The sequence below is a fragment of the Parus major genome, chromosome 2 (genome assembly GCF_001522545.3).
Source record: "Parus major isolate Abel chromosome 2, Parus_major1.1, whole genome shotgun sequence".
Taxonomy (NCBI): Eukaryota; Metazoa; Chordata; class Aves; order Passeriformes; family Paridae; genus Parus; species Parus major.
Window position 1 is genome coordinate 18,433,970 of NC_031769.1, and position 12,901 is coordinate 18,446,870.

The 12,901-nt window shown below is 36.1% G+C and overlaps 1 protein-coding gene across 15 annotated transcripts in view; it reads left to right on the top strand.

Annotated features, from left to right (window-relative positions):
• Positions 1-12,901, top strand: part of NEBL (nebulette) — a 249,119-nt gene that overhangs the window by 150,402 nt on the left and 85,816 nt on the right. For 8 of the 15 annotated variants that reach the window (XM_015617915.3, XM_015617909.2, XM_015617919.2 and 5 more), the window contains 4 exons: positions 7,587-7,630; positions 8,172-8,253; positions 8,823-9,054; positions 9,149-9,220. The exons of 2 other annotated variants lie outside the window; for them this stretch is intronic. In XM_015617915.3, coding sequence (XP_015473401.1) covers positions 8,989-9,054; positions 9,149-9,220 — 138 coding nt within the window. In that variant the 5' untranslated portion in view covers positions 7,587-7,630; positions 8,172-8,253; positions 8,823-8,988. Of the gene's footprint in view, positions 1-7,586; positions 7,631-8,171; positions 8,254-8,799; positions 9,055-9,148; positions 9,221-12,901 lie in introns of all 15 variants that reach the window. 5 more of the 15 variants (XM_015617908.2, XM_015617910.2, XM_015617913.2 and 2 more) reach the window with 5 other exon arrangements.

Genomic DNA, 12,901 nt, shown 5'->3' on the forward strand with positions numbered 1-12,901 from the left:
GGCTGGGAGTCAAGAAATCTTGATTGATTGCAGTCTTCCTTTCTTAGTGTGGAGATGCTGCTTTGCTTCGTGGCTCTCTGTTCTCCACCTTGTAAAACAGAATGATGGACTCATCATCTATCTTCAGGTATATGGCAGGGGGCAGCCTACTCCAGTAGCTATTTATCCTCTTCACAAAATTCCAGATGTTCAAAGGAGACTTAAGACAGTTTGTTCCCCAAATCAAGTCTGCTGCACCTCTCAAACCTCTGTTCAGACCATGATTTTCAGTTGGCCATGAATCAGCACATGATCAGGAGCAGGTTTTTGGTCAGGCTTATTTATCCATGGCTGTTCTTACTTAAGCCTGACTCCAGCCTAGTCCTCAAATGCCTGAGGATAAGGAGAGAACTTGGCTTGCTCTGTGTCTGTATATTCAATCAAAAGCTTTATCCCTCTATTTATAAAATTCTTTAAATCTTATCCACAGGAAGCTGTATGAGTTAAAAGTACTTATTGCTCTTTAATGTTATTAACAGCAACAAGCGATCAAATCCAAAGATGGTATTTCTGGATAATTTGTAGTGTACAAAACATTGCTATATAATTTCTTTTGCCTTTCTCCTCTCAGGAGGTGCTTAGGGTGGGGTTTCATGTAGTGCAGGCATTAGCCTTCTTTGATTTGAAGAATTGTAGTTCAGCATGCTTCTTTAAGTGGTAACTTAGGTATACTGTGTTATATGAAGAACATCTTAGGGTTATATTTTCATTATTTATTTATAAGAACTTTTTTTCCTACAGTAAAATTAAGAAATGACATTTTAATAAGTATTATGAATGTTCTTAATAGATTGAGAAGTGTGTTCATCTAGAAGTATCTGTGTTGAGGTAAATGCCAAGTCTAAATTCCACTGTTGTAATTGGACTTGGTTGGAATTGGAATTACTCGTGGTTCAAGAGTAATCAGGTCACAGGAGTGGCTAAAAAGTAGCTTAAGCTAGAAATTCCAGTTTTATGTCCACTACTGGTTTGGAGAAAACAATTCACACTAGAAGAAAGATAATGCTCTTGTGTGAAAGCAAATTAAGTAACTGATAAAACATAATTGCTTTATGTAAATTTTTTTTTTTTTGTGAAAGATTGAGCAAATTTAAGCCAATTTAAAAATAATATATTTTTCTGCTAAAATATCCAGTGTTTATTAGGAAAGTGTTAGATCAGCTTTTATTTGATTCATGCAAAAGAAATTTCCCTAGGGGTAAAAAAATTTTTAAGCTGAAATTTTGCAGCTAAACTCTGGACCATGACTAAAGTCAAAGATACGTTTTATGTAACTTGTTTTAAAAGACTAAAAAATCAGATAACAAATAATTTTTAGTCTGATTCAGCTATTTAATTGAATCCTTTAAAATGATGGTCTACATTTCTTTGATTATAAAAATATGTTATTAAATGCAAGTTGACATTTCTAAATTAGGTACTTGCCACTTCATCAGTGATATAAGCAGAAAAGTATTTTTCAGGGAATGATGGAAGATGTTTTTATCATCTTGTCACTGTTGTCATGGAAACTTGTGTATATCATTGTTAAACTGACTGTACATAAGGATCTAACATTCCTGTGACTTACTATTGCCAGCTATTGTATTTTTAGTGTATGTTCTTCAACACTGTAGTCAGTGCTTAGGAACTTGTAAGTTGCTCTCCTCAATTACAGCCGTGAACACAATTACAGGATTAGGCTGTCCAGAGACACCAGAGTGCAGGGTTTTCTGTTCAAAGGTTCTTTTCAATACAGGGTTATTAACAGTTTTATTTCCTAATTCATTGTAGCCTATTACAATCACTTAAAAAATTAATATTCACTCTATTCTAGTAGACTATTTTGACAGCAGCTTCTTTGGGAGGAATGAGCTATCCATTAGTCTTTATAAACTCTCTGTCTTGAAAACCGTGGAGCTTTCTGAATGTGGATTTTTTATATTATATGCTTTGTTTTTGAATACAGTACTGAATTCATAGTACAGCTCTTGTGTATCATTGCCTTAACCTGTCATGCATGGACACAGTAGGCTGAAAGAGAAGCTTGACTGTCACAATCCAGATTTAAGCGCTCCTGGACACAAAATGTGTGTAACTTGTTTTCTTGTTAAAATCTTATGATGGACACAATTCACAAAGTAGGAAAAAAAAAGGTGAATTGTTGTTTTGTTGGTTTTTTTTTTCCTTCCAAATGAGATTTTAGATTTGGTGATTTTAAGCACAATAGAAGTGCTGTATGTTTTGCATAAGTAAAGGCTTATTTTTGTCTTTTAGTGTCCAGAGTTACTTCAAAATATAGCTTCTGCATCAATTATTTATGACTTGAAATTACTTCTCCTTTTAAAAAATGAAGTTACTTAAATACATTTTTCATCATTGAACAAATGACTTCCATTACCTCAAAATTCATTACATTTCTTTTCTCATCCTGGCCTGTTTGGTTTCATCATTTGGGGAGTTTTCTGAAGACACTTCTGAAATTTTAAGACTGTTTTTTTAACTAACTGCCAATGAGGAATGTAGGTTTTGTGCTAGAGTTAGCTGTCTTTAGCAATTTGATGCAAATTTAACTTATCTGAGAATCACAGTAGCATGAAGTATTCCAGAATAGTGAAGTTTTAAAGTTTTTTTTTAAAGATGTATGTTATTTACGATGTTTTTATTATTTATTGTTGTGTTCAGAGAGTTACAGTGTCAGGACTAGTAAAATACAAGTACAGAAATATGAAGAAGAAAAAACTCAGATATGAGTAAAATATCTGAGTAAAACCACTATGGCTTTACTTTCTAGAAAATGCATTCATTAGGTGAGGGTTATAGGTTGAAAATTAAATTTATAGGAAACGTGCAATTTTCTCATCCTGCTCCAGGAGATTCTGTCACTTGAATTCAGTTGAATTCAATATAATGCCACAAGAAAAATTCCTGCTAAGCAAACATGCCCAGTCTGTATTGCTAAGAACTAAGAATCTGTATATAAGATAAATGCATATTTTCTATTATTTCAGACTACAGTAAGCTGTATATGAGTGTATAGTCACAAGAGGAGATATACTTAGCTTTTTTAGGATTTATTGAGGCAAAATGGAACTTGTTACTGGCTTCAGACCTTTCTAATTAATATTTTTAGCTGGGATTTATAGAGAAGTAAAACTTCCAAACTTTATATATTCATGTCTCTTTCTTTCTAAGGACTTAGTTTTGGATAGAATGAAAATTTAGTGAATGGAGAACTTTGATCTTTTATCCAAAGTTTTCTGCATTAAGAGAAAAGCTGTAACTCCCTCTTCTGCTGAATGTGATTTTGCTTTCACGGATACCTCACACAGTAACCCAGTCAGCTGATAATTTTGTTTTCTAGCCATCTTCTATTGAACAGCCTTAGGAAATCTGAGCCACAAGTTGCAGAGCAAAAGGAAAGCTTGGCTGTGGATTGCCCCCCTCTGGTTACAGGGCACCAGCTGCAGGACTCTTGGCCATTCAGCACACAGGAGCATTGGGGCTCCGCATTTTGTGGGTAATAGGAAAAAATATCCTGATTATTCATTGTTGTAGTGTTCTAGGAAGAGCTGGAAGTGCTGAAGAGCTCATCTGCTGTGCCCCAGAGCTGTTAGCTCTGGTGGACTGCCACACCTAGGTGAACCCTTGGGTAAGGGGACAGGGGCTTTATGATAAGAAAGGGAAATGCCACAGCAGTCAAGTGGGGTGGATTAAACAGATGTGGTGCAGTCAAATGTGGCATCTCAGCTTGCAAAAGGAGCTGTAGGAGGGATAGATTTTCAGGCTTCTGGTTAAACTGAAAATATTGAAGGGGTGGAACTATCAGATTCCTTCATTGTTGAGGATTTAATTTCTTATCAAATGAAAAACTAGGCAAATAGAAATAGAACTGCGTATCACACCTAGAAAACCCTGTTTTGAGGCTTAAAAACTATTGTGTAAACATAGTAGGCAATTATAAATATTGGTGGAAAAATAAAGTGGAGGATTTGAAGTTATTTTAATGGCTTATTTTGGTTTATTTCAATGTTCCTCATCACAGGTAAGGTTACATCTGCATGGCACGATCTTGTGCCCTGATAAATACTTACCCTTCTGAATGAGCTCACTTCTTAATGAGTTGTGTGGGAAAGACTTTATTAACTCAGGTTACATGGCTTCTGGTATCTAGATTAGATTGGGTATTGTGTGAAACTAGTTGTGTACCATACAGACATCTGAGATACTCTGACATCAATATCCAGTTAGGTTAGACAATGTCTGAGAGTATGAGTTTCCAAAAAATGTCTGTGTTTCTGTATCTGTTGATACAGGCGTTGAAAATTCATTAGGTTTTCTGGATTCAGAAGTCAGAATTCTAACATTTCATTTGTATTTGTCCTTAAAAATATCATTGCTGCTTTCTGCTTTACCAAAACATTAAATAAAAACTTTCATTGAATGAAAATCCTAGCTTAGAGCTATGAGGTATTTGCAGGTTTTGAAGTTCTGATGATGAGTGCAGTGTTAGTGATCTGACAGATACAAACTCATGGGTAAGTTTTTTCTCCAAATAGAGTAATATCTTGAATTTCTCTAGTTAATGTGAATTGGTATTTCATGTTCAGGGAGGTTAAAACCGAGAGTCTGGGATTCCTTGCATTTTTCTGCTTGTGATTGTGTGCTGATAGCCTGACTATGAACTTCCTTATGCAGGGCTGCTAGGAACTTCCAGTCTGAGTAGTTCTAGAAATGAGAAGTGATTGAGTCTCTGCACTTAAAAATGCCTTGTATGCTTTTTGAAAAGACACCACCATCTGTTTTGTGTTGAATTAATTGCAGTTATTTCAGTGATGTCTGTGTGTGTTGAGTAAGAGCAGAAAATAACATTTTAATTTCAGGGATGTCTGTGGGTTGATTTTTAGCTGATTTGAAACAGGATATCTAAAACACTACCTTTACCTCTGTTTTTGTTAGGTTTTCGGTCCAGAATTGAAAGGAGTATATACATCTCAGTATAGTGCTGTGCAGGTTTCCAACTGAGATACCTTGGTCCTTAATTTGTGGCCCATGTTCAAGTAGCCCATGAGGAACTCTGCTTTCAGTAAATTTGAGATTGTGGGGTTTCTGGTATCTTTACCAGGACAAACATGAGTTGTGCTGTTCTGTGAAGTGGTAGGCTAGTCCTTTCAGCCCAGCAGTACATACAGATATTACATATATCAGAAGGCTTTTAGGGATTATGCTGAAGAAGTCCAGAGGTGTTGTTTGTTCAGGGATGGAACTAAGAATCACTGCTAAGTTGTTGTGTGTATCAGGTCCAAAACAAGATGAAGCTTTTTAAGTTTCTGGACTAACAATTCCCAAACCTATTTATTGAAAGACTGGTAAAGAGACAAGGAGATGGTGAGGCTCTGGCCAGATGTGGACTCAGCTGTGTGTGATCAAAGTGGGAAATCTGCCCTGAACTATTGACACTCTGGGCCAACTCACACTCAGGGCTCATTTACGCCCCATGTTTCTTCCTCTTCTGCCTCCTCAGCTGATATGTGTTTACATCAAGTACTTGAGTAATGTTCTGTGACAAAAAATAGTACACTGACACACGGAATGATGGCTCTAAGTGCTGGGAGAGCGAAATGTCTTCATTCATAGCATAAGCAAAGGATTGTGTATTGCAGGTACAGTGCTTCTGTAAGCAGTATAGACAAAAAAAAAAATTAGGCTAAATTTGAACTAAGATGTAAAATGTCCTTGCAGGTGTGTGGAAATAAAAATGTGGAGCTTTGCAGCTTTTTTTACAAAATTTGAATTAGTTTATGTTGGGTATTTCCCTGAAGAACCCATTTGTTCACATTTTAAGGTATCTATAAAGCAATAAGAAATTCTAATTTTGCCATGTCCTATGTGAATATAAGTATTGTGGATACACAGCTTAGCAGTCCATTAAAGTGCTTTCTTAAAATTCTGTACAATTTGATTTAGCTTTATCTGTGCTGTTTTATGCCAGAACAAAAGATTATGGATTATTCCATTATATATAACGGAAAATTATTCAGAAGTGTCAGTTTGAAGGTTTTGGTAAAATTGCAGGTTTTGTAGGTGAAAAGTAATCTTTAGTACAACATAGTTCATAATTGTTTTGGGATGTAAAGGCTCAGCATTTTAACTATGTCCTTATTCAGATTAGATTAGTTATTTTTATAGTAATTTTAAAAATATTGGAAATGTACTTAAACATTTCCAATGCTGAACATTCCTGCTGATTCTAGATTATTTATTGCCTCCTATATAAGTAGCTAAAGCTTCTTTCTCATCTCTGTGAGTGTTCAAGGCCACTTGAACAAGGCCAGGTTGGACAGGGCCCTGAGCAGTCTGATCTAGTGGGTGGCACCTTTGTCCATGGCAGGGGGGTTGGATCTGGATTATCTTTAAAGTCCCTTCCCACCCAAGCCTTTCTGTGATTCTTCTTGACTTGCAGGCTGCTAATCGAGTCATAGTGCACTTCCAAAGCATGCAGCTCTTAAATGGTCTTAACAAATTCTTCCCTGAATTAAATCTGGATATATTAAACTTGCAGGCTTGCTTTATTGCACAGTGAATGTTTTCTGATAGTATTCAGTATTTTGAGGAGGATGAAAAGAAAGTGAGACAGGTTTCTGTGTCATATAGTATCTTGCTGCATCTGTTACATGAAAAGTGGAATTTTGAGTAACTTGTGTATGGTTAGTTGATGCTGTGATTTTTTTTTTCCCTCTTACTCCCTTTGTGCACAGTATTAAATTTTTCTTTAATATAAAGGGTTATAGCAGCTGTCTTGTAATCCTTGTATCATGGAAGTTACATGGGGCACAGGATATCTGAATGCTTAATTATGCCTGACCCAGATCATGCAAAAATGTGAAAAAATGAATTGTATCAAAGCTGTTACAGATAGTAGAATAAAATAGAATGGAATTGAGTAGAATAGTTCAGTTGGAAGGACTTCCAGTGACTGCATAGTCCAACTGTCTGATGACTTCGTGGCTTACCAAAAGTGATCTTGCAGTTTTTGATTATGCAGAAGCCATTGCAGGAAAACCAGAATATATAAATTTTGGTCTGTCCAGCTGCTGAAAACCCACCAAATATAATATTAAATGCATGTTAAAAAGTCAAACACCTCTCTTTTGCCCCAAAGCACAGACATGTTTGGTGTTGTAATTTTGACCATATTTGCTTTCCAGTGTAAAAAACAGTGAAAGATTTCCCCATGTTCAGGAAGCTTTGCAGCTACTAATAACTTTTTTATATGCTCTTAAATATTTTTCAATGTCTCCACTTGAAAAAATTATTAATTGTGGGCAGGAAAAGGAAATTAACTGCACTGAAAAAATACAGTATTGGCAATATTATCACAAAAATCCTGAATTGAAGCCTTAGTGCTGCATTTCTGTCTGACACTTTTGTAGGTACTCTGCTTATGGTGTGCCCCTTAAAATTAGGCATGGGTCTGTTGTTTAGGAATATATTTGCTGTAGCCATGATCTTCAAAAAAGACATGTTACTGTGAATATTAGTAAGACTAAACCATTTGTTTCTACCAGGATGAAGCATTCGGAACTCCAAAAGCAGTCAGCATGTATCACAGGTAATTCTCACCTATGCAAACCAGACTTCTAGGTTTAAATCAGAACTTTAGCAATGCTGAAGGTTCAAAACTCAACTTTAGGAACTTATATTTGAGAGTGGAATGGAAAGTCTTGAAGCTTTCTGTACTATTAATTTATAAAGAGTTCACTCTTGGTTTAGGCTGAAAGCTGTTCCTGTCTCTGTTCTTAATACTTAATTTTTCAAATTTTTAGACCATAGCTAAATCATGCTGAATTTTTTCTCATCTTTGAAATGTTTATTTTTCTAAGGAAATCAGTGTTTTTAAATACACTCCAAGGACATTGTGTTCAGGCACATGTACTTAAAATTCTTCTAAGAGTTTTTTTTAAGAGCACACATTCCTTGTATCTTTGCCTGATTGCAAAGCCACGTAGCAGTGAATGACTTTGCTAGATGAAGTTCAGAATCATGAGCTCTACAAAATGAGAAATACACAAACTACAGTTTAGAAAGAAAACTTATATTCAAATGCTGGTTTCTCCAATTGGTCTTGTAATACCTTCTTGCTTGTTTTACAGAAGTAAACACTGAACCCATGAACATAAGGATGTATCTTTCAGTTCCATTGTAGCTGGAGTCAGTGACTTCATACTGAACAAGGTTGGTTTTTAGACTACAGTCCATGACAGTTTGTAACAGTGAGAAATGCATGTTTCTGTGAATACATAGCCATGTACTTGTAATACAGACTTATCTGTATCTATGTATGCACAGGTTTAAGCTGCAGCTGACATGATATGGAAAGCATTTAAGGAATTCTGTAAGATTTGTGGAAAAGAAGTAACTGAGAAAATACACTAGCAGTTACATCTACTGGAAAATGAGAATAGTGTGCTTTTTTAAACAAGAAACATTATTATTGGGACAGTAAAATAAAGTTTTATGATAGCTGATTTTGGAGTCACTGATGCCTTGAATCTTACAACTGGGCAGTTTTCCTGTAAAGTTAATGTTCCCCTTTCAATCCTGCTAATTTTACTAATTTACTTATGTTACAAATGAACTGCATCACAGTATTTTAATTGTGTTCATAGTAATTTTAAAAATAGTTGCTGGGGATAGGACATTTAATTATATTTTATCAGTAAGAAAGCATTAGCTCTGCTGTGAGTGATAGCCAGCAAGGCCATCTGTGATGCCTTTCAGTTCACTCACTCTGAATTGTTCAGATAAAGACTGTCAAGTGCTGCCTAAATAAGGAAGGAGCCGTGGTAGGGTTAAGTGCAGTGGAGGACACAAATGGAGCATTGATTCCAGGCATGCTGGAGGGTCTGAGCCGTTTCCTGCAGCACTGAACCTTTTAAGAGTTTTCATTGTTTCCTGCAAAGTATTAAAATGCGAATGTCTGCCATTCAAGATCTCAGGGAAGATGAAAATGAGGATTGGGAAGAGGAAGAAAAGGTGAGTTAAACCCCAGTAGTTTTGCAAACTATTATTTCCTTCAATTTTTACTCTTTTGGACACTAAACCTGCAATGATTACCTTTCTCTTTCAGGTCTTCCTCAAGCCTGTTATTGAGGACAGAAATATGGAACTGGCCCGAAAATGCAGTGAATTAATAAGTGATGTAAGTGATGGTGACTATTTTCATCTTAATATTTGAATTTATTTTTTCAAATGCATTTACATTTATGATACATATTTTCTCAAATATGTACAGCATAGCATGTGCCCATCCAAGGCTCAAATAATAAAAGCACACAAAATAATAAAAAAAACACATATTACTCCAGTACCATAAATTGTCAGCCACAGAAGAATGAGCTTTTCAGAGCACTGGGATGGTAGGACGCATAGGCCCTAGAAAGGAGTGTTTCAAAATGTGGGTCTCAGGGAGAGGGTGTCTGCATGAGAACACCTTGGCTGCTTTCATCAGGAAAATGTGGTATTTTTTTTTGGTTGTAGTCAATCCTATGCAGTTTAATTGGTTTGAGCAAAACTGGCTTCCAGTATTGTCCTGGGGTGATGGACAAGTATACATAGCAGTAAGGAGGGAAGTTAAAAATAAATTTTTAATGTTATCTTTGTTTTGTACTGATGGATGTCCAAAACTGCTCAGCATATTGTTATTAACTATGCTTACAGGACAAATCCACTAAGATGCTAGAATATATTTAAAAAATATTTAGCTAGCTAATTCTTAATTTAGTTAGTATATATTTTTAAAACTGTGGATCAGTTATATAAACATTGTATAAACATCATAGATCAGGTCTAAGACATTTTAAATTGGAGTAGATCTCATTGCTTCAATTTAACGGGATCAGATTTACCTTGATGGAAATTTATTTTTGTTTCTCTCTTGGGACAGTGTATCTGAAATGTAACTTTGTCTATTCATGGGTATATGGGTATAAAGAGTGATATTTCTCCTGTGAGAAAGCTGGCAGGAGAGGAGACCTTTCTTAGGAGAGAGTGACTTGCTTCAAGAAATGTCCTAAAGAAACCAAAAAATTTTGTCTGGTTCATGTTGTGTTGTAATCTGATATATAGGTGTGGGTTGTTGATTTAATGGGAATAGAACATACAAAATCTACATTTTAGGTATAAGTTTTTAGAATTTTAGAATGGTGTGTTAGAAAAGAATAGCTAACTCAGAAGAACAGTTACAGTGCTGGCTTGAAGGTGTGACTTGACAAGGTCAAAGTTTCCTCTTTCCTCTTGTCCATACACAGCCTACTTCAATTTTCACAGAAAGAGTGCTGAAAATTGGATAGATCCTTAAGAGAAGTTACAAAGATGGTTCCTTTGTAAACTCAGCCTACTTCAGAAAGTAGTAAAGGTTAATAATATTAGTACAGATAGATGTATACATGCTTTCTTTGGGAAAAAAATGGCATATTGTGCATTAAGTGCCTGTCAACTCATGTAAAGGCAAAAATGAAAATGGACCTGAAGCACTTACATGACCCAATATACATTTATTGCATATATGCAGCTTCTTTCTAAACATGGTCCCTGTTCTTAAAGACAAAAACTTCTTGAAAAATGCTTAAGAAATCTTTCTTTAACTGAAAAGGAATTATTGCTCTCCTGTGTACCCATTAGGAGTAATGTTGGCTGTGGCTCTTAATTAATGGATAAATGGAGTGGCTGTATTTTCTTGGATTTTCTGCAGGGACTTGAGAGCTAAGGCGAACAGCTAAGTCAAGCCAGGCTTCTACAGCTTATAATGGTTCAGGGATGTGGGCTTTTCCTGAAAACTTGTGATGCATTTAGCCTTCAAGTGTGTTAGATTTTCCTTGAGATATGTCAGGCATAATGGCAAAATGTTATTAATGCTTTCAAAGCAAGAACAATATATAATGAACCAGACCAATCTAATTTCAAGAAAGAGGCTCTGTGTTTAAAAATAACATCTAGTTTTGGAGCTTTATTCAGCCTCTGATGAAATCACTAGGTTTTTCTTCATTGGCTTGAATGGAATATGCATAGAATATGAATTTTGTCTCTCAGAGTTTTTTTCTGTAATGAAATTTCTTATGACCAATGAAGTCCTTTGTGCCTGGGTATAAATTCCTCACCCTGCACATTTCATTGTGGAGACCAATAAATTGCAAGGATTTTGCATTCTTACCTTCCAATTTTTGCTTCTTGACATTCAGAACTTTTTATATATTCCTTATCCTTTTTAGCATGAACCTTTGCACATACTACTGTTTGTGTGGATTTATGATTGGTATACATTTGTACATTTTATTTGTACAGTGGTTTTGCAGTGCTTACAGTTTGGCCCTCAGATGACCTTGGGGAAGCAGCCTGTGTCCTTGCTGACCACGAGACTGGGTGATTGTCCTTTTCTGATGGTGGAGCTGTCAGCACAACTCCTCCATCAGCATGCAGAGCCAGGAGTGCACATGCCTGAGATACTGGGGTTGTATTATGCTTGTCCTGCATTCTTTTCAGGCTGACTTAAATTTGGCAATATGGTTTTGAAAAAGTGTTACACTGGCAGCCCTTGGTTAATCTGTAATTGCCAGCCTTGAGCTGTAAGTAGGGGAAGTTGTGAAGTGTGTATGTGTTCCAGTTCTTGAGAAAATCCCCAATTTCGTTTGAAGTTGGCAGATGTTTGTTCTGTGGCTGTGATACCCCCTGGACTGGTTCTCTCAACAGTCATTCCATTTAATCTCCCTCTATTATGAAATTGTATTCCACAGATGTTTTCAAAACTGTCATGTGTGTTTGATTTATATGAATTGCCTTCCTCTCCAGGCCTTTTCTCTTCCACATTGAAATTGAGCTCGTCCATTTGCTTGTAGTGTATTTTCATCTCTTCTTTGTTTTGATTGTGTGCTGTGATGTTGTCAGTACTGTTATAAGCAGAGATGGGGACAATTACAGAAGGTAATTGACCAAATTGTCATAATCCTTTTTGGTAGAATGGCAGACACTGCCTTCTGAAGATTCTGCTGAATTTTGGTAATGAGTGTTACCAGCACTTCTTTTCCTCTAAAGCAAAAAATAGAACTGCTTGCCATTTATGTCCTTGCACAGAGCCCAACTTTGCTTTGGGATGTCTCTGTTATAAAGCGAAGTTCCAAAAGACTTTTTGTCTTTTTAGGAGCCAATAGTGGAAACCCTGTGGTAAACTAACAGGGTTTTGACTACCTAATTCTGGCTGCAGGTGTTCCCCTGGACTCACCATTACTAGTCACAGCCTCTAAGTCAAGAGGACCCTTCAGTCTGAAATAGCTGGAAATTACTAAAATACTATGTATTTTATACATATTTTATAAAATACTATGTATTTTAGTAATAATACTGCATGCCCGTCATTTTCTCTTGCTTTTCTCTAGGTTCCTATGGCCCCAGAGAAAGGATTCTGTATTAGATGGATCTGTGGTCTGATACAGTCCTTAGTCTTGTAAGAGATTGTAAATTCAGACATGTAGGTTTGGAAAGTGAATCCTTAGTGGAAAGGGGTTCCCTTTTGTTCTAGCATAAAAGCTAGATAAGAAGGTTCAGACATTTTTGTTGTTTTTCTAAACATAGATGGGTATTTTGGATATGATGGTTCTACAATGGGTCTTGGCATGATGACTGTTGACATGGTTACGCCATTGGTGTTAAGATTATTTAGAATAGTTTTTTGAGTATATTCATATTAAATTTAGATGAGGATGTGTCCCTGAATAAAAGGAATGGTGGCTGCTTGGATTATGCTGTTGCTATTGGAGGCTTTCCTTTAGCCCACACTCTCCCTTCTGTGTTTCCCCCTGAAACAGGCTGATGAAACAGGCCATGGGTG